Source organism: Hakea prostrata, chromosome 2 (assembly GCF_041222555.1).
Source record: "Hakea prostrata isolate BN-2017 chromosome 2, UWA_Hpros_2, whole genome shotgun sequence".
Classification (NCBI taxonomy): Eukaryota; Viridiplantae; Streptophyta; class Magnoliopsida; order Proteales; family Proteaceae; genus Hakea; species Hakea prostrata.
The window spans coordinates 62942849-62964069 of record NC_142601.1 but is presented as its reverse complement, the minus strand read 5'-3'; the positions used below and the strand labels follow the sequence as shown (position 1 = coordinate 62964069).

General features: G+C 35.5%; 2 protein-coding genes across 2 annotated transcripts; both read left to right on the top strand.

Annotated features, from left to right (window-relative positions):
* Positions 1 to 1353: 1353 nt before the first annotated feature.
* Positions 1354 to 9964, top strand: LOC149025573 (Polynucleotidyl transferase, ribonuclease H-like superfamily protein). Its single transcript, XM_089145778.1, has 9 exons — positions 1354 to 1573; positions 1670 to 1745; positions 1845 to 1920; positions 5270 to 5354; positions 7770 to 7878; positions 7986 to 8074; positions 8209 to 8273; positions 8385 to 8463; positions 9105 to 9964. Exons 1-9 carry the CDS (start codon positions 1508 to 1510, stop codon positions 9261 to 9263), a joined length of 804 nt encoding a protein of 267 aa, XP_089001904.1. The 5' UTR covers positions 1354 to 1507; the 3' UTR covers positions 9264 to 9964.
* Positions 9965 to 10801: 837 nt separating this feature from the next.
* On the top strand, positions 10802 to 18875 carry LOC149025572 (uncharacterized). The gene is made up of 8 exons (XM_089145777.1): positions 10802 to 11103; positions 11874 to 11911; positions 14320 to 14388; positions 14549 to 14632; positions 14763 to 14797; positions 14984 to 15069; positions 18402 to 18467; positions 18565 to 18875. The coding sequence occupies exons 1-8, from the start codon at positions 11028 to 11030 to the stop codon at positions 18597 to 18599; spliced, it is 489 nt and encodes a 162-aa protein (XP_089001903.1). The 5' UTR covers positions 10802 to 11027; the 3' UTR covers positions 18600 to 18875.
* The last annotated feature ends 2346 nt before the right edge of the window (positions 18876 to 21221 follow it).

Genomic DNA, 21221 nt, shown 5'->3' with positions numbered 1-21221 from the left:
TCTCCGATTCAAGAAGGCCGTGGCATTGACGGTTTAAATTGGGCCCAAACATGAATACCTAAAATTGAGCCCAACCCTGAAAAATAAGAGGTATCTCCAAGCACAAACTAAGCCCTGCCCTTGTAGGCTTTCTAGATGCGTAGAACTTCACCACCGAGATCCAGTTACAGAGGAGTGCAGTTGACCTCAGGGTTGCAAAGTTTCGGCAAAACTCTAACGAGTTTCGGCCAGATTTCAATTCCTCATTTCGAGGGTATTTTAGGTCATTTTGGGCCTAAATTTGATATATAGCCTAATTTAATCGATACATACCCAATTGTATAAAGGTAAAACTGGAGTTCGAGAACATTAATTTAAACAATTAAATCAAAATAAATATGCACTAGGACAATAAACATCACTATACAATACTAGTATACAAATATAACTAAGTATATATATGTATCATGTCAATACCGAATACTATACCTCTCAGATGAAAAAGCTCCATAAAACTCTCAGATCTGTGTGAGATCCTGTTTGATCGTTGCAAACAATTCCATATAAATTTATTTATTTGCTTGTATAAATGTTTTGGATGATACCATAATGTAAATGTGCATGTGTGAATTTGAAGAAGCAATCTTCTATAATAATAAGTAATTATTAAAAAATTATGAATCTTTTACTACGTAAGATTGAAGTTGAGTGACTATTGAATTGCAAGGAGTATAAAAATACTTCCGGTCTTCCTTTGTGGCCGGCTAACTCTCCCTCAGTGTCTGCAACTTTCTTCCCCACTTGCTGCTTTTTCGATATGACCAACTACGTACCCTGAATAGCCTGAAGTCGGTCCAATGCTTAAGTTATTGTCTGAATAGGATCTCTATCTAGCTAGGTTGTATGAGAAACTTGTTCAATCAATCATTATTGGAACAACACAATTTGTTGTAGTTTTATTTTATCAAGTATAATTGGATTTCTATCTTCTTTACTTTTGTGACCTACAAATAGCTTTCTATATATATTTTGTGAATTTTTACAAACTTTCAGAGATATCATTTTGGACTCCGAGGGAATCTATGAAATCTCTAAATTTTTTGAAATATTCATATTCAAGTAACCAAACAAGGCCCTAAAGTTAAAACTGCTTCAGAAAATTAAAGCGCCCCAAATCATGTCGTGTGGATTATGGACCTGGTGCAACTTGGGTTGGCTTCGGGTTCGAGTTTGAACCAATCGACCAGTCTCGGTCTCAATCTGGTTCAAAATTCATCACTCTACCGAGTCACAAGACTCACAACCCGGGGCCCAGGTCCGGGCCCGCCGAGTTACAGTCATTCGCGTAGGTCTTTTCTCTTCCTGAGTCACCATTACAGTTTACAGAACAGAGGCTTCCGCTGAGCTTCTCCAGTTTGTTCGTAAGCTGTAGCGTTGGAAGGAACTCTTCCCAAATGCAAATGACTCCTCCATCACTGATAGACGAAGACGTTAGAAATTTTGTAGTGTTTGCGAGTTCCGACTGAATATGGGAACTGACTCCATCAACCCTAAGCGGCTACCCCTCAATCCCAACTGGGCTCAGCTGCAACAAGTAGATTTTCTTTTCTCCAAAATTATTTGCTTCTGTATGTCTGTATATGTGTGAATTTGTTGTGTCTAAGGGAGTGATCTTTGGTTTGCCTTTCAGAAACTAAACAGCCACGCGCCAAAGTCGTTTAAACATTCAGTCGATTCGGATATAAAAAATCAACAAAGTGTATTAGGTGAGAAGTCTAATAAAGATGCGTGTGAATGTGTGAAGCAATTTGTTTCTTCCTTCTTCTTCGTATTATAAGCATGGTCTGCTTAATGTTTTGATTCAGGGAAACGTAAAGAGAGAGAAGATGCTGAACCCACTTATCAGAAATCTATACTCACTCCAGTTACGGACGACTGCAGGTGTTTCTTCGTACCTACGTCTATTCTTCTTTGTTTCTTTCCCATGGGATACTGTTCTTCCTCTTAAAAGAAGCCTTTTTCTGTTTGGTATGAAAGTGTGTGTTGTTTATAACCTAAGGGGATTCTTATCTGACCCTAATTTGATAACTGTAGTATCATAAGGTTGAAGCTTCGTTGCAAAGTATTTCTTTGAGAAATATATCTATTTTATCCAAAATCACATGAAATTCTTTTCATTATATCACATAGTTTGGTTTGATGACTCAGGCATACCTATTTCTCATAGTTATGAACTTATGATATAAAGCACTAGATTGAAAGTTAAAAGATTCTAAGAGCTCTTAAATTATTTACTGTCACACTTCATGTCAAGGCGTCCCAAGGCAGTTGAGTGTTGCCCCAAGTTTTAATTCTTTTAGTTTCCATTTCCCCAAACATTAATTAGTATACTAGCATATATACCTTATAATCTTATATCATAAGAAATTTACATTAAGCCACTTGAAGTTATCAAATACTAAGCCACATTACATTGTCAAAAACCAATGTTAAACTGTGTCGAGTCATCAAAATTAACATAGAACTATATGGATGAACTGAATAAGCTAGCTATTGGAAGTCTGAAACAATTAAGAACACAAATTTTGGTTTATACTGTCCTTGGAATTGGTCATTGTCTTGGCATAGTCTCATATTTGGTTTACACTGTTCTTAGAATATAATGATCTTATCTATAAGCAATTAAACTACCCGTAATTTTTACTTGAGACATTTTGTATTCTGCAGAGGCAAGACCTGCTTTCCTACCAATCTAAGATTTCCTTAGCCTGATTCCCGATAGAGGAGAGGAGTAATGTTTTGGTCAAACCTTATTTGGTGTGTGTGTGCTTGTATGGCTGTCAAAATTGCTTTAGCTGAATATGTTTCTTTAGATATAAAAAGACAATAATTTACTGCTCTTTGGTTTTACCACTATTTTTGTTGAATTCAGACGTCAGGAATTCTTTTAAATGATATTGGCACTAAAAAAGGTTAAACTGAGTTTGATCCCAATAAAACCAATGCAAGATGCCTTGCACTTAGTGGTTGCCTACAATCTGACGTAACTATCTGGATGCCAAGACAACACCTTCACAACTATGGTGGAAGGAACATATAACAAATCTGGAATCTGGAATGAAATCAGGAAACAACTTTTGGCTATGAAAATGGAGTTTCATGAAATCATGCGATAAGCTCAAATAAACAATGAGGACAAAACTTTGTTTCTCCTGATGAATTTGGTTTAAACAATTTGTCTATGATCGGACTGATTTACAATAACAACAACTACAACAATAAGCCTTGCCCCAACTAGATGGGGTCGGCTAGATGGATTCTTGCTTTCCAATTAGTTCTATCTAAGGCCATGCTAGATACAAGGCCTAAGCTATGCATATCATTTCTCACCACTTCTTTTAGTTATCTTAGGTTTGCCCCTTGCTTTTCTAGTTCATTCAATTTGGATTATATCATTTCTTTGTACAGAGGAATTTATAGGCCTTTGTTGAACGTGACTGTGCACCTCAAACAACTTTCTCGTAGCTTAATCACTTATGGAAGCAACTCCCATACCAACTCTAATACGATCATTCATAGTTTTGCCACTCATCCATCTTAGTATCTGCATTTTTGCCACACTAAGTTTATCTATATGATTATTTTTAATAGCCCAACACTCACGCACCGTACATCATAGCTGGTCTAACGACAGTCCTATAGAAATTTTCTTTAAGCTTTAATGGGATACTTCAATCACACAAGACTTTAGATGCACCTCTCCACTTCATCCACCCTATTTTAATTCTTTGGGAATCATCATACTCTATATTACCTTTTTATGTTTATGATTGAACCTAGGTAGCTAAAACAATCACTCTGAGGAATCTCTTTATCGTCAAGTTTCACCACCTCATTATCTGCTCGACCATGACTAAAGTTGCAAACTAGATATTTTGTCTTTGTGCTACTTAGTTTAAAGCCTCTTGATTCCAAAGTTGCTCTCTATGATTCTAACTTGGTATTAATCCCTCTTGAGTCTCATTAATCGACACAATATCATTTGCAAAAAACATATACCAAGGAACCTCTTCTTGAATATCTTTGGTTAATTCATCCATTATCAGTGAAAATATATATGTGCTTAAAGTTGATCCTTGATGTAGCGCAATTGTAATTGGGAATTCATTACTTTGTCCCCCACTGTTTTTACGCTTGTCACTGAACCATCATACATATCCTTAACTATGTCCACATTTTTACTTGCAACACTTCTTTTCTATAGTACTTGCCAAATGCTTTAGGAGGTATATCATAAGCTTTTCTTATGTCAATAAATACCATATGAAGGTCTTTCCTGCACTCTTTATACATTTTCATAAGGCTCCTAATTAGGTAAATAGCCTCTGTTGTAGATTTTTCTATCATAAACCCAAATTGGTTCTCCATAATTGTGGTTAAGCGTCCCAAATGGGTTTCAATTACTCTCTCCCATAATTTCGTAGTATGATTCATTAGTTTAATAACTCTATAGTTATTACAACTTTGAATATCTGTTTTATTTTTGTAAATTGGAACCACAATGCTTCTCCTCTATTCATCTGGTATTTTTCCTTTGTTCATAATCTTATTAAACAACTTAGTCAACCAAGCTAGCCCGTGGGTTCTTAAGCTCTTCAATGCTTCTATTAGGATTTCATCAGGACCTTGTGTCTTATTTAGTTTCATCCTACTTAGTGCTTCTTTTACTTCGGACATCAGAATTCTCCATATATATGTTCGAAAATTGGTGCCTTGGTGAATGGTGTAATCGTCCGAAATATTGATGCTTGGAGTATGCTTGTTCAATAGACTAAAGAAATAGATTTCCCATCTCTTCATAATGTCCATGATCGGTCTGATTTGTGATATTTTGATTAATCCAGAATTAGTTATTTTTGGAAGCTCAAATATTGTATCCAGAAGCCTCAGGTTCCATCTTGTGTTGGACTGAATACCTGTTTCAGGACTGTTTTAAATATTCAATGGCCCTTCTTTCTCAGAATCCCTATATGCGTCAGCTTGTTTCTGCTAGTGCTTCTTTATGTTAGATGACTCTTGGTTTTAGCACTGTCTTGTTCTGCTAGGTGACTGATACCAGTTCCAATTCTGCACACTAGAACCGTATATATAAGGAGTTTGGTGCCATTTCTGATCATACTGGCCGATTGACATAAAATTTCATGTACTAAATTTGTGAATCCAATGGTATAATTCATTGGGCAAGAGCTTTTGGATTTGTGCCTTACTGGTTCTTTGTTTTTTTTCACAGCTTAACAGATGCCATAGCTATGGATTGTGAAATGGTTGGTGTCAGTCCTGAAGGAAATAAAAGTGCCCTTGGAAGGGTAACTCTGGTAATAATTATCTCCATCTAGGTTTTCCTTCAGTTACTGTTTTAATTGTGCAATTTTCATCATTCAATCTCCTTTCTTCATTTATTTTCGTTTTTTTTATAGTTTAAAATGGTTAATTAAATAAATGATGTTTGTTATAGAATAAAAATATGTTGAAGTCTTAGATACAAAGGCATAAATCTGGTTCTTCCACTGGTTTCCCCTGTTTACTATGATTGGGTTGTCCTTTTGATGTGTATTGTCTCTTACTCTTTTTGGTGATGGTAATTACTTTTAATTTGTTTATAAATTATAAAAAGTTCAAATATTTTTTAAAAATGAAGTAATTTCCAAAACTGTACATGAACAGGTGGTGTAAACTGTACATGAACAGGTGGCTTAGAAATGTAGTTCCTCTTTGGATACGTCACAATGGGCGCTTTAATAATTTTTATATGCCTGCTCTTGGGTATCAACTATTTGTAATTCAACCCAGTACCCCTCTTGCCTGATGTAATTATCTGAGATCATTTGGTTGAGGCAAATTTTTATTACAAATGAACTGCCTAGATTAATCTTAACTTAGTTATTGCTGCAATTCCTTTTGTGGTATATGAATGTTCTGAGTCATTATTGTCAAAGTGTTGCCCTGGACGTGTAATGCCTGTGTAATTTTCTGAGACCATTTAGTTGCAATAAGGCCATGGAAGTAAATCAGTGGTTTTGACTGAGATATCTAAGTTTCCTGGAAGTCTGAGGTGAGATGGTCATATATTCCGAAAATACCAGATTTTGACAGGTTTTGACAATATTTTGGAAAATTTGATATTTTTGACCAATGAGCACCAAGTTTTGGCCAATTTTAACCAATTTCAACCAAAGCAGCTTTGGTAGTTACGGCAAGTTTCAACAGTTTCAATCAGCCTATCACTTGTTGTGTTAAACCCCAAAAGTACCTTGTTTGGAGTTTGGATTAGTTTTGATGGAGAGAAAAGCGGAAAAGAAAGGAGAGATATGCTCACTGACCAGCCTGACTTGTAGGGCTGGAACTCCACCAGTATCCCAACCTGGAAGCTGTCAGGGTTTAAATCTCACAGCAGAACATGCTCTGATCCCCATAGAACCATAACCTTGTTAATCATAACCTTGTTAATTCTTATTAATAAATTACAGGGGGGAGGGGGCTGTGGTTGTTTGGGTGCCTCGTAATTTTAACGTTACAAGCTTTACCTGTCAAGAGATGGTGGGAACTGTCGTCCTATATAATCAATGTGTGTGAGGCAATGGTCAAGAATCACATTTTAGCTTCTTCTTCTTCTTTTCGGGTTTTTTTTTTTTTTTGGGGGGGGGGGGGAGTTGGGGATGGGGGTCGGTGGGTAGGAACTTGCTTGCATTTTCAACTTCGGATGCGGATCAGGAATCTTCTGCTGCAATACACGTAGGAATTTTTTCCTTAGTTGCAACAAGACCACTATGAATTGTTCTCCATAAAGCTAGCAAGGTTGTCTTATCTTACTTTTAGATCTGAGTTTGTTGCAAATCACAAATTCCAGGGACAATCACTTCTCAATATATGGCTGGATTTAAAACTAACTTGAGTTTTACCTTGAGCTATGAAAATGAGAACTTAGCCAAAGAATTTATCCTTTTTCCCCCAGGGAGAATTGAATGGAAGATGATGAATTAGCTAGGTTTTGCATTTGTTTTGTGAGTCAAGACTTCCACCACTACATTTGGAAGATCAAGAAAAATGAGGTATAGGTCAGGAATCCTTTATGAGATGAGCTTTAGTTGCTAAATATTATGGTATTTAAGAGTGAGAGGGTATGGAATTAGGTTGTGTGAGGATATTTGATGCATGAGGACAGGGTTAGAAAAATTATTGTTCTGCTTCCTTTGGGAGAAAGATACACCCTTGAATATAATTATATGATTTTAAGATCTAAACCAGGTTAAAATGAATTAGTTATACAGAACTAAAATTACTGAACGTATAATTGTGTGTGCCACTGTGCTCAATGGTTGAATGCTATAGCTCTGTATGCAAGTGATTGTTTCTGGCACCCCTAAATCATCTAATGACTTACAGAAACGGAGAAACCAAATTAACAGTTTTTTGTCAGTGAAATTCATGCCTCATGGAAGTGTTGATCACAGTGACAGTGAAACAGAAGATAGGGCAGTTGGTTTACCTACTTGGACCAGCAGTAACATAATTGAATCTCAAGAACTGTAAACTGTATGGATGCTTGTTTCTTTTTTACAGTTCTTTGTCCAAGGTTTGGTATATTGAATGGGGTAATGCTTCCTTTCTTGAAAAAGTTGGTTACTATAATGTTGGTTTCCTGAAAAATTGATTGACTGTAAGATTTAATTAAGAGTATCACACTTATTTTTATGAATTTATTGACTATTAACTCCAGTAGATTATTTCAGGTCAATACTTGGGGGAATGTTGTATATGATGAGTTTGTTCGTCCAGTAGAGCGTGTAGTTGATTTTCGAACTCAAATAAGTGGCATTCGAGCCCATGACTTGAGGAAAGGTTAATTTTATTTTCCTTTCTATTACATTATTAAACTCTTTTTCATCAATTGTTCGAGTATTAGACAAAAAATATCAGTGCTGTTTATGATGTGATGATACCTGCAGCAAAGGATTTCCAGACTGCTCAGAATAAAGTGGCTGAGTTGATTAATGGAAGGATCCTTGTGGGCCATGCATTGCGCAATGATCTTAAGGTTCACTCATTTCATTTTTCTTTATTTTTGTGTGAAGTAAAATTCTGAGTGATTAAGCGGAATTATTATTATTATTATTATTATTATTCTTATTCTTATTTTTCTTTTGGGGGGTGGGGGTGATGGGGTTACAGGCATTGTTGTTAAGTCATTCAAAGAAGGATATACGTGATACCTCAGAGTATCGACCCTTTCTAAGGTTCTCATTTTCTTCTTGGTTATAGGTCACTATTGTAGTTGTATTTACTTATCGTGCGATTTCCAGCTTGGATTATGTTTTAAACTTATACGCGTGGAATGGTTTAAGCAGGGAGGGGCATAAAAGGGCACTCCGGGATCTTGCGTCTGAGCATCTTGGAATTAAGATTCAAAATGGGGAGCACTGTCCTGTAAGTTTCTTAGATTGCTTCTACTTATATTACCTATTATTGCCCCCATCTCTGCAATGAAATGGGAACTTAATGTTTTGAACATTCACTAAAACTTGAATTATTTGAAATTCAGTGGGTTGGGAGCCACTTGCATCTTAAAATGATGTTACTGGAGGTTATTAAACAAATTACATTAAAACAAAACCTTATTCAAGAAGGCTTGGTATCCAGTTCATTTGCACAATGATGCATATTGTTTTACTGTTTTCTCATCCCTGCGAGAAGACCTTTCTAAGGCTGTGTATTTTGATAGATTCTATTCCAAATCTCCTAGTTAGCTTGCAGAAATTTCCACCATATTTTTTCCCCTTTTCTAGAAAAGCAGAATTTATTAAATAGGTTACGCCTCTCTCAGTTTGATTCTATTTTTCTCTTTTTTTCCCTAGCCTTAATTGTAGACATCTTGGTTCTGAAGAAACTTTTGTGTGCATGATCATTCTTTTAATCTCTTGTTCCCTTCTTTTTGCCATGAAATTGGAACCTTCTCCCCTTCTTTTTGCCATGAAAGTGGAAATCCAGGTTTTTTGGTCTGTCAATTAGCATCCTAGAAATTATTGACTGCCATAGAATTGGAAGCTTACAGAGGCACGTTCTTTCAGATTGAGGATGCTCGAGCAGCAATGCTACTCTATCAGAAAAACAAAAGGCAATGGGAAAAGAGTATCAAGGAGCATTTCAGTCTGAAGAAAAAAAAGCTGAAGCGCAAGAACAAAAAGAAGCAAAAAGCTAATCTTAGCCATGCTGAAGACGTATCGTAGCATGGATGCTAAGAAAAGTAACATATTTTATGGCTTTAATATGTTCTGAAGAAAAAATTCAAGTGAAAAGTGCTTGCTGCTATTTTCCAATGTGTAGTACTTTTGATTACTTGATGGGATGGGTTATCCTGCAAGGTTTTACTCAGTTTTTTCAGCTAAACTCCTTGAACTTATCATCTTGGTTATATATGATCTGTTTATTTGAAGGTTGAATGCAGTCTCATGGTTAAAGAGCTGTTTCATACCCCTTCCTGACCAGCACTGACCTTCATCCAGTCACAAATGTTGTTGATTTCATTAGAATCAGAAGCTTTGTATGAGAATGTCAATTGTTTATTTCATGCAATAACTTGTCAATGTAAAAGAGAAGGGGCAAGGATCCTCTTGAATTTGACATTAAACAATTTCACCTGATCGGCTGAACATGTTCCACGCTACAACAATGAGGAACTGCAAGCAAGCTGTGAACGGGAAAACACAAGAACAGAAGAAAAAGGGGGGGGGTTTGTTGTCTCCATTGCACATCTTCCATGGACTTTGCTGGCCATTGGAGTTCTCTTCTCTATCTCAAAAACCACTAAGGAGACACTAAAAGTTAGGGCAGGGCGCTCAAATCTTCTGAACCTGATAATATTGTTTCTTCTTTTTATAGATTCACATCCTTCTAATGTGCCCTGAGACAATGAGAGTACGAGCAAGCTGATATAGGTTTATTCTATTACTTATCTTACTACGTCTAAGGTAAAATTTGGTATGAAGTTCCCAGAAGTTTTATTCTTAAATATGAAATTACCATTCCATCTTTCAAAAGACCTTGTATTTATTTATTATTATTAGAAATTAAGCGTGGAATTAAACATAATTTTAAATTTTGTTTTTGTTTTTTGCTACAAGATTCAAACCAGACAAATTTTTTGAAATCATACCAATTGATAGCCTTGCCATTCAGTGTCAAGCAGGGCTAATGCTTTCTAGAATGGACTTATAATAGAGTTTAAGGTAGAGACTGGGGCAAAATACAAAAAAGATAAATGGGTGGGGTTAAAAATAATTAAGTGTACTTATAGATAAGCATAGAAAATTTTCATATACATATATATATTTTGGCATTCAAATAGTATTTACTAGAGATGGGTGCACGGTGCATTGTCTATCGGAATTGAGGTGAAAAAAATTAAAAATTCTGTAGGTAACCTCGAGGGGTTAATTTTCTCATAGGATTGTGCCATATGGCATTTAAGTAATCCAATAGTTATCCAATTTATGTTAAATTTGAAATTTTATTTAAATCCATCCATAAATTTAAATTTTATTTAAACTCTAATTTGTTATGTAACCTTTGAATTACTTAAATGCCACAATTTTATGAGGGAATTATAGAGAAATGAATTACAAAGGATGTGGATCCGGTTCCTTCACATTTGAAATTTGAATATATTTAACCGTGGCTAATAGTGTTGGTATATTTAAAATCCATATGTAATATATTGTATTAAAGGTACTTAAACATTAGTTTAGACTCTAACACGTAAAAAAACTGAAAAATTATATGCAGAAAAAAAGAAAGAAGTGCAAAAAACCCGAAAACCGTAGTAGTACATTAGCGATCCAGCGTGGTGCCCAGGTGTGACTTGCAGAGGTAGGGTTTCCAGCTTTCGATTCATACTGATAGCAGAAGCGAGAGAGAGAGAGAGAGAGAAAGAGAGAGATCAAAGTCTAATTAAAGAAGAAAGAGCGGGAAGTTGAACCCTCCGTGCGTCGACGATGGTGAGGGGGAGGGGAGGAAAGTTCAAGGGCAAGCCTACGGGTCGAAGGCACTTCTCTACTCCCGAAGAGATGCGTAAGAGACTTAACCCACACACCTCACGCTCTCTCTGCTCTTCTCTGCACCTAGAAGACTTTAGGGTTTTTGTGTTTTCGTAATTTCAGATCTGGAGCTTCGTTGTTGAATGTGTTTAGAACAATTTGATTGATTATTGCAAGATCGATTTCTCTTACGCAAATTGTAATTATTAATTCTGAAGCTACTATAATAATTCTTTGAATTTGTCCAAGAATAACAATGACATCAATTCATATTAGGGTAATTTATTTCACCATATATGTTCGTTTTGGTTATTCCGAACTGGTTCAATGTTATTGTCGTCTTTCTTTGGCTCTGCTACCTTTTCACATCGTGAAATTGACATATTTCAATGTCGTTGGTTTTTTATTCTGCTACATCGCTTTGTCAGTTGCTATTTCATGCACGTAGTAATGTTCAAATCTTTATGGTATTTTAAGAGAAATAATATCAAGAGTTTTTTTTTTTAAAAGTCGAAACGAATTAAGGTATATTAACCGTCGTTAGTCATGCAAAATTGTTTCTCAAATTACCGGTGTCACTGAGGATCTAATATCTGTAGTTATGGAGTTTTGTGCGCATTGGAATGTTGGATCATGTTAAATTGTTGCTTAGTTATAGACATTGATGGAATATTATCTACAGGTTCATTGCTTACGCTGTCTTCATGGCCCTGAAATCTATAGGGTGCTTCTTTTTTTGCTTCTTCTGTTTGCATTTATGTGTTGGTTCTAACTTGCACTATTCTCTTTCTCAACTGCACACAGTTGCTGGTACTTCCACTCGTCCTCGCACTTTCAGACAGGTATTTCTATACGTCCTTATGAGCAGTTGTATTCTCTGCTTTTGCTGTAAGATAACGTATCTATTATTTGTTTGCTTCCCTCCTAGCCCCTTTTTTCCCATTTTATTTTCATCAACAGTTGATCTTTGTGCTGTTAGCTTATGGGTATCATTTTTATTCCAATGTTTGAGATATTAAGGTTTGCTACATGAAATCCCAAATTGAGGTTAAATCTGCAGTTGGTAAAGAAGCTTTATATGATGGATGAGTTCATTTACTTGAACTAGCAAAATTTCACGTGCATACAGACTTGGTTTTTATTATTTTCTGACATACTTTTAAATATAAACGTTTTCTTCTAGTAGGAGAACGGATTAAGGGTCAAGGTTAAATTATCCCTTTTTATTTTTTAAATATTTATGAGTTATTAATATTGATTGACGTGGCCATTGTTAAGGAATCACCATGTTTTTTCTTTCCTTTTTAAAGATGGCTTTTGAAAATTAAATATTGGGTGGATATTTGTGGTGGGATGAAATACAGTGAAAAAAATTTCTTTTTTTGAATAATATTTATAGGATATAATAAGAGAAGTGGGCAAAAAGACGTAAGGTTTGAGGTACGGGGTGTTACTTGGAAGAGGTGCACCTCTGTTAAGGATAGGTGTGATGTTTCGTAAGTGGCGTGATTCAATCAATATTACACGGATTGGGTTGGAAGGGTTTGTTCAATGAGGAAAAGGTATGTTGTTTTGGAGGAAGGGTATTTTGGTCATTTGAAAGATTTTCCATAACGAATTTGAAGGTTTACTTTTTTTTATAGTATTATGATATGATAGGATTTACTTTTTAAATTTTTGAACGTTGATGAATTATTAATGTTGATTGTTGCAGTAATTGAATAGGAATTGCCTCATTTTCTTTCTTTTTGAAAATAAAATATTAGGCGGATTTTTGGGGTGAGATGAAATACAATGAGAATTTTTTTTCGGTTGTGAATATTGTTAATAGGATAGGAATAAGGGAGGCAGATGAAGAGATGCCAAGATAGTGGTAAGGGAGTGTTAGTTGAAGAGGTATACCTCTTGAGAAAACCACCTATTAGGGATAGGTGTGACATTTCGTTGGTGGCTTGATTCAATGAATATTACACGGGGGTGACTCGAAAGGGTTTGTTTAATGAGGAAAAGGTACATTGTTTTGGAGGAAGGGTATTTGGTCCAATGAAAGATTTGCCGTAATTGGTTATTTTTTTGGGTAGAGCCATAATTGATTTGAGGTTTTACTTTTATATATTAGTATGATATGATTTATGAGTTATTATATTGATTGATGCAGTAATTGTTCAGGAATTGCTCTTTTTTGGAGGAAGGATATTTTGGTCATTTAAAAGTTTTGCCATTACTGATTTGAGGTTTTACTTTTATATAGTAGTATGATAGTATGATATATGATATCATAGCATAGTGGAACATTATCACCTAGGATTTTAACTGTTGTACCATCAAGTTGGAAATCCCATTCCAAATTTATTTTTATGGTTCTGTTTTAACCAATATTATTGGACTTCCCCTTCATCAGAGGCTAAACTGGTCACAGACTTGATGTGATACAGGCATACAGCGAGACCTGCAGTTTTTCTTTAGATTAAAATATGTTTTCATAGTTTTGGAATTTTGTGGTGCAGAAAATCCACAAGAGTTTAACTTAACTGATATTGTGAGGCAAAATTCCTTACATTGTGCTGTTATATATCTTTCCCTGGATGAATGCCCACTTATATTAATCCTGCTTGCTTGTTCTCTTGCCCCAAAGTGCCTTTTTCATTTTGTTTGCTTGCACTTAAATACCATATATGTAACTGTCTTCTATGAATCACTGCGTTTCTCATGGGGTGGGATACTAGGCATTCTCAAGAACATATATTTCAGTTTCTACGACATAAAACCTCGAACTTCTTACAACTTTGATGAATAAAAATTGTACAGCATTACTGCTTCAAAAGTAGTTGCCACTGGGGGGGGGGGGAGATCTGCATGGCGCACGGTAATCGTTGGTTTTCTAGTTTAGAAACCCTCACAAAGTCAATGGTCTAACGAAGAAGACGTACAACACCTAGATGTGCATTCTCAGGTAGTGCAAGAAAACAGATGCATGTTAACAACTCATTTAGGTAGGGCTGAAAACAGGAAGAGTGGAACAGCTCGACTTGTTAGGGTTGAGTTCTTACCTGTCCGGCAAGACTTTGATCCATTCCATAAGAAGGGGGGAAAAAGGAAAAAGAAAAAAGAAAAGAGAAGGTTGGAAATTTATACAGTTAGCATAATAATCAGAATATTCTATGTCACTTTGATTAAAACTTTGCTTTCCTTTCTGTTTTATTTCCTTTTTATTCGGGTACCTCTAAAATATATTCTGTAATTTTATTAGGCAGAAGCTGAAGATGTGGAAGAAGAAGAAACTGAAGAATCTGAAGAAGAATCAGAAGGAGAACCTGAGGTCAATTATCCACTTTATTGATTATCTGTTATTCTGTAATGCCTAGTTATTTGGGGCTTGCATTCAAAGTTGTCTTGTGTGAGTCACCTCATATTTTTGGGATAAATTAGCAGTTGCAAATAAGATTTTTGCTGTTGGAATTGGTTGTGTATGTTTGTAGAAGCGAAAAGGAACTCAGGGTATTATTGATATTCAGAATCCTAATTTGGAGAGACCAAAGAATTTAAAGGCTAGGGATGTTGATGTAAGTTTGGATGTCTTCTCCACATTTGTGTTATAAGTCTTCTCTACATTTGTGTTATAAGTCTTCTCTACATTTGTGTTCTATAACCATGGAGGATTTGATTGTGTGATAATGGTTTCTCATTTTGCAGGTTGAGAAAACAACTGAACTATCTAGGCGTGAAAGGTTGGTATTTTCCCTTGTTAACTTTTATCTGATGGTGGCTCTTTAGTTTCTGTGATAATATATACTTAGAATAGTTATTGGCATTTTTCACCACATTTATTTTGATTGAGATAAGGAATAATTTGAGAAGGGGTGAATTACCATGTGTTTCTATCTTTGTGGTCATGTTTTGTTCTTTTTCTGCAGGGAGGAGATAGAGAAACAAAAAGCTCATGAACGATATATGAGGCTGCAGGAACAAGGAAAAACAGAACAAGCAAGAAAAGATCTAGGTAAAGCAAATGAAATAATGTTTGATTTCTTAATCCCCTCAAAATTATGTTCTGAATTTATCAGGCTGCTGGTCTAGATGCCGTGTAAAGTAGGCATTCTAATTTTTAATGCTTAGGCTACTGGTTGCGGCTTGACTTTGCGAATTAATATTTGAATGGTAGGCTGTAGGCATATGGCCATGCATGGTCTAGGGTTGCTGACAACATGGATGGCTCTTAATAGTGTTGTATAGTGAGAAACAGAATCCTTGTGGCTGCATTAGTCTTATTTTTCCAGGTTATGTGAAGAGTTTACATGTATCATTCGGTTCAATGGTTTTGGAATCTATTGATTTCTCCTTTTCTTTTTCTGGATGTTCTCTGTCCATATGGTTGATGGTTGAGACACAAAAGCATAACAATGCACTACCATTTGCTTCATTATTGCCACATTGATCTAGGATTTTTAATGATATGATGCCATCTTAGCACATAAGATTTCCCTAGTCCCTATTTCCTAGTTTGGATATCCTAATATTCATTAAGGTGTTGATAGAAGTAATTTCTTTTGTAAAACTTGTTTTTATGTTTTTATTTTCAACATTCCACTTTTTATCATTTGACTCTAGGTGCTCAAACTATCCCCTTTACCAACTAAGCCATGAGGATGGTTGTATTTGGTCGTTTCTAATCACATTCCTGATGTTACCCTTCACTTGGGGTTGTGGGAAATATGGGACAGTGGAATCTTTAATCCTTTAGAAAATGTAGAACCATTTAAATAGGAGTGTTAAACCCTAAGGTACGACGGCTTGTATGGAAGAAGGTAATCCTGGGAAGAATCAAACTTGAGGGGTTTTCTTTTCTTGGGGTTGGCCAGGGTTGGCCGAGGTTGTCCCGGGGGGGGGGGACACAACACCTTGCACGAACTATCAATTTCAACTTCAATATTCCAATCCTCAGATCTTCTACCATACATATAGTGGAGACTCTTTTGTAAAAATAGAGACCTAACTGAAGTGTAAACTCTAAAAGGAAACCTCTCAAACAAAGAAACTGCTAAAAGAAATCTTATGTGATCAATTTCAATTTAGTAATGCCAAATCTGACAAAAGCCTCTCATCCTGAGTTATAACTTGTATGCCGAACTGAGACTGCTCAATAAATTTAATACTGACCGATTGGTTGTGCTAGTGGTTTTGTTGTGTTGAAGATTTTAATAAAGTGCAAAAATCTGTTAACTGAGTGAAACTGACCTTTTTGATTAGAAATGGACGACCAACTGATGTGTGTGGAAAACTCCTCAAAGAGAGGGGTTATCTGAGCTTTTAGTTTTACATTTTGATTTTTAGGTTACAGGTTATATGCAGTTTATTATGTATGTCTGCTCTCCTTATAAATTAGTAAATCAGGGCCCTGAGTCCATGGGCTTTAGTTTTTTTTATAAGGGAACTGTATGGGCTTCGAAATCTGTAACCTGTACTGGACTGATTACACAGAAGCCAACTGCTTTAGGAGGAAGTTGGTTTCATCATTGGGAAGGAAGATTCATGTTGTTTTGGTGTTGGTCCTGCTCCAAACATGCTCTCTATATACTAGAACCTTCTGAAACTCACCTAGCCCGACCATTTGACATGTCCTACATTTATATTTATTTATGTAAAAGCTATTGAATAATATATTTGAAGAACTATCTGTAGTTTGAGATTAAATTTAGTTTTTGAAGGTCCTCTAGGGTATTTTAATAGTGATTTTAAAGTTTTTGTCTATATTTTAGGGAATATGATGCTGATAAATCAGAGAAAATGGGAAAATGGAAATAAGCTTTTTTGGATAATTTATATCGTTAAGCCTATTGGTCATATATCAATGTTCCTAAGATATGCTGGAGGCACTGATACTAGATTTACTTTGTCAGTTGGTCAAATCAGAGTCCTTTTTGTGTAATGGTAAGGCTGCTCCATTGCGACCAGTGGCTGAGGGTCGAATCTAAGAAAAACCATGCAAAAGCTGGGGTAGGGCCAGATAGATTATCATCAGCCTCAGAAACCAATTAGTGGGAGCCTCATGTACTTGCTATATGCCCTTTGTGGACAGTTCTTTACCAATCCAACTTTGTTCCTGTCTGCTCTTTTTTATTTATGTTGAGTTCTAGTCAGTTGAGACTACTTCCATACAAGCTATTGGCTGGAAGAGTGTTATGTATGCGTAGTTTTAGTTTCCATTTTAGTATCAAATAAGTAAGGTTGTAAAAGGTTGCAGCCTTGGACATCAATATGATGAATAGAAACTAGCTTTTACCTATTTTGGTTCCATGAGGTTTGAAGCACTCTTTTTAATGTGGTGACGTGGTAGAAACCTATACATATTCTAGCAAGGTTTAGAGGTGATTCCAAGTTGCATTTTGTTGGGATTTTATATCCTAAAGATCATGTGAGATTCTTGATTCATATCCTCTCATATTTTTGGTAAGGTCAGATCTGGGAATTGTATTCTGTGGGCATGTTTACTTCTCTCTTGCTCTTTATTTCTACTTCGTAGGTTTGCACTATGTTAACCTATTTCTCATCTGCTTGCTTTGATTCTATTTTAATTGTTAGTCCTATGTCTTCGTTTCAGAATCTTTATTAAAATGTCTTTTCCTCCCATCATTTTCCAGTGTCCTTCCAACTGTGATTTCTTGAACTTATTGGTTTTAGTGATTAATCGCGAATTCTAGTTTCAGTTTTCTGGTCTGCTATTTCTGCTTTGACTCTGTTGATATTCTGATCATTATTGATTACCCTTCTGAAACTTCTAAATTTCTGCCATGGAATTCTGTCCATGAGTGACACAGAATCCCTTGGTAGTTGGATCAGCATGTTAGGCTTTCAAGACCCAACCCCAGAAAGAACCAGTCCAATGCACTTGGATCCAACAAGGGTTGATTTAATTAGTTAAATTATTTCAGTATTTTTTTCTTCTTAATTTTAGAATTTGTTAGAATTGACTTGCAAGTTGTTATTTCAGATTCCTTTATATTCTGCTTGTAAGCCAGCCGTTATTTGAGTAAATGAATAGAAGCTTGAGTTTGTTTTGAGACTGCATGCTTGTGTGATCTCTTCCTCCTCCACAACTCCCCCCCCCCCCCCCAAACAAAGAAAAAATTAAAAATACAAAGTCTAAACATTTAAGCCTTCATTGTCCTAAATGTACTGCACAGTACAGAGTCTGACATGAATTTTGGCTAAATTACTTGGAAATGCTTTTGGTATGACTAAAGTTGTCAGATACTACTACACTTCCAGAGACTAAAGCTTTTTTGATGCTCAATTGGGGACTCTTTTGAACTTTTCTGACATTGTTATTTACAGAGCGTTTGACGTTGATACGCCAACAGAGGGAAGAGGCTGCAAAGAAACGTGAAGAAGAGAAGCTTGGTAGGTTCCATGTTCCACATTCCCACTTTAGTGTATGACTTCTATTTAACCCCATCTACTCTACTGTTTTAATTGATTTGGCAAATCAAACTTGCAGCCAGAGAACAGAAGAAAGTTGAAGCACGCAAGTAATGTTGGCAACATGATGGAAAGCTCCCCCAGATTGTGATGCAGCAGCAGCAACAAGAAGAAACATTCTATCTATGTTATATGACTATTTTGTTCAATTATAAAAGAAAAAACCAAATGGTAATTATTATGTCGTCTTTGATAATTGTGGGAAATGTGTATGTGGACTTTAGAATTTGGAATTCTGTTGATCTTTTACTGTGTTTAATTTACATCCTATTTAGTCAAATAGAAACCAAATTTCACTTGGAAATAGATGAATGGTTTCAAATTTGGATTGTCATTGAAATTGCGACTGCGTTTGCTTGTGCTCTTTCGTTTCATGGTTTAAATAGGTTCTTGGAAAGCTCTTACTTCTGTTCTTTCAACCAATTGTATTTAGTTTTTGATACGCAGATGCATAAGAAAAGCCATGCGAAACAGTTAATAAGGACCTTATACCCAGAAAGAAAAAATCTTTAGTGAGGTGGATCACTCACAAGGTTATACATATTGCTTTCACAGTCGGCAATAATTAAGTTATCTACTTTGTTTCAGATCGCCATTCGTATCAACATAAACTGTGACAACCACATGAATGTAGTATTTAATTTTATCCTAAGTTTGAAAATTATTCTAATTATTAACCATATGATGAACAAACTTCCAAGTCAAGTTATTATTTAAATTTGTTATATTGGATTTCATGGACATATGAATCCAACTAAGACTACTCAAATCCACGCAATGAATTAAATGCATTCATCATTCTGGAATTACTGTTTTGAACACTTTCTCCTTCACTTTTATGATTGAATATGATTTTTGTTTTGTTCTTTTTCTTTTTAATATTTTATTAAGAGGGAGAGGCAATAGCCAGGAGTTCCTTGTGTAACATCTTTCTTAGGGGGGAAAAAACATAATTTAAAAAGAAGACCCTGCTTTCTCATAATTCTTAAGATAACATAAGAAAACAAAATGTTGTCTGTAGTATAAAATTTGTAGCTCTTGCCAATTGGACCAATCAATCTAGGAAAATTGTTTGGGTGTTGCGTAGTACCTACAGCAAACAGCCGAGATGGAGATCTTGACCGAGATTTTAAGCTTGACCGTCCGTTTCTTAAAAGTGTAAAAAATATCAAAATCTAGATCTCAACCGTTTGCAAATAATAATGCGCATTAATTGCGTAATACTGAAGTTGAACTCTTGATCTAGCCTGGAATCAAACAAGAGCTTAATTTATTTGAAAATTTATCAAAATTGATAAAAATCTAATTTAAGCTGGATGGAAAGAACTAATAGACGAAACCAAACCCAAGACAAGAAAGATCAGTAAAAATAACTGAGAACGAATCACTAAGAACATATTTGATCTTTGGCCAAGAAAAAAAAATCAATAATGATGACCAGCTACCAACTCAGCCTCCCACCAGCTATTGCTTTGATAACATTTGTAGAATCACAGAGGTAAGCAATCTTTTGCTTTGCTTATAAGCTCTTTAGCCATTATGGAATAATATATATACCTTGTTGCTTATGCGTTACAAGCCCGTAGATCTTAAGAAGGAGAATAACAATTTCCAAAGTAAACTTTTCTGTACGTATACCATTTATTTAGGTCGTAGGGAAGGGAAGGTAGCCTTCTTCTCCAAGCAATAACTCTTGCAGATAAATGTTCTTTTCTGGATTGAGAAAGTTTTGTATATGTATCCTTCTTATTTTCCAATGTTGATAGATACATAAATATGACATATTCTAGTAATATCCTATTTGTTTTTTTCAACTTTATTCTCAGGAGGAGCTTGACAGAGATTCTGATAAAAATCCCATATTTCTTTATAGGAAGTCCCCCTCTTCTCCCCGGAAAATGCTTGTGAGCAACGCTGCTCTGCGGAGTCCACGACACGGATTCAAAGTTGGATCGTCATTTAATTTGAACCGTTCACATATTAAATGGCTCAGATGAGGACTTGCTTGGAGCAGCATTGCTCCCAAAATTCCCCTTGCCCAGAGAAAAAAAGAACTTTTTAGGGACAAAGAGATAGAATTGCCAAGTGTTAAACCACAAGGATATAAAAGATCAACGTATCAGTCTGAATCAGCACCCCGTCAGGGGAGGAGCACAACTTTTCCAACACAAAACATGTGGGGCCCACAGGGTAAAAACAATAAAACATAAAATAAAAAAAAATCATGCAACCCCTGTGCACATGTTTTGTGTTGGAAAAGCCGTCGGGGAGCACAGAGAAGTGCTCCCCCGATGGGGTGCTGATCCGGATTCCGTATCATAATATGATGTCAATGAGTTCGAATCTCTTTGAAGTTAGTTCAGACGAGCTTTTATTTATATTTAAATTATATATAAAAATTACCCTAAGAAAATAGTATAGTCTGATCCACAAAAAATAAACATACATACATGGCATGACAAAATTCAAAAATTAAAAGAAAGCATAAATGGAATCAAAATATGATAAAAATAATAATAAATTAAAATATACTAGGGCTATAATATTAAACAAAATCGCCAAAATCTACCCTATATCCATATCGAGGGACCAACCTCATGGAAAAATGATGTAAAATTCATATTTTTAAGGAAGAATAATTATTGATATAACATAAGCCACCTTCACCTCATGTGC

What these genes read in the sequence shown, in the direction of transcription:
- LOC149025573 (XM_089145778.1), top strand. Translation starts at nt 1,508, where the DNA reads ATGGGAACTGACTCCATCAACCCTAAGCGGCTACCCCTCAATCCCAAC. An exon ending in GAGTATCGACCCTTTCTAAG is followed by an intron (nt 8,274 to 8,384) that starts GTTCTCATTTTC and finishes TGGTTTAAGCAG; the next exon opens with GGAGGGGCATAAAAGGGCAC. An exon ending in AAAATGGGGAGCACTGTCCT is followed by an intron (nt 8,464 to 9,104) that starts GTAAGTTTCTTA and finishes ACGTTCTTTCAG; the next exon opens with ATTGAGGATGCTCGAGCAGC.
- LOC149025572 (XM_089145777.1), top strand. Translation starts at nt 11,028, where the DNA reads ATGGTGAGGGGGAGGGGAGGAAAGTTCAAGGGCAAGCCTACGGGTCGA. An exon ending in CTCTACTCCCGAAGAGATGC is followed by an intron (nt 11,104 to 11,873) that starts GTAAGAGACTTA and finishes AACTGCACACAG; the next exon opens with TTGCTGGTACTTCCACTCGT. An exon ending in ACAAGCAAGAAAAGATCTAG is followed by an intron (nt 15,070 to 18,401) that starts GTAAAGCAAATG and finishes TGTTATTTACAG; the next exon opens with AGCGTTTGACGTTGATACGC.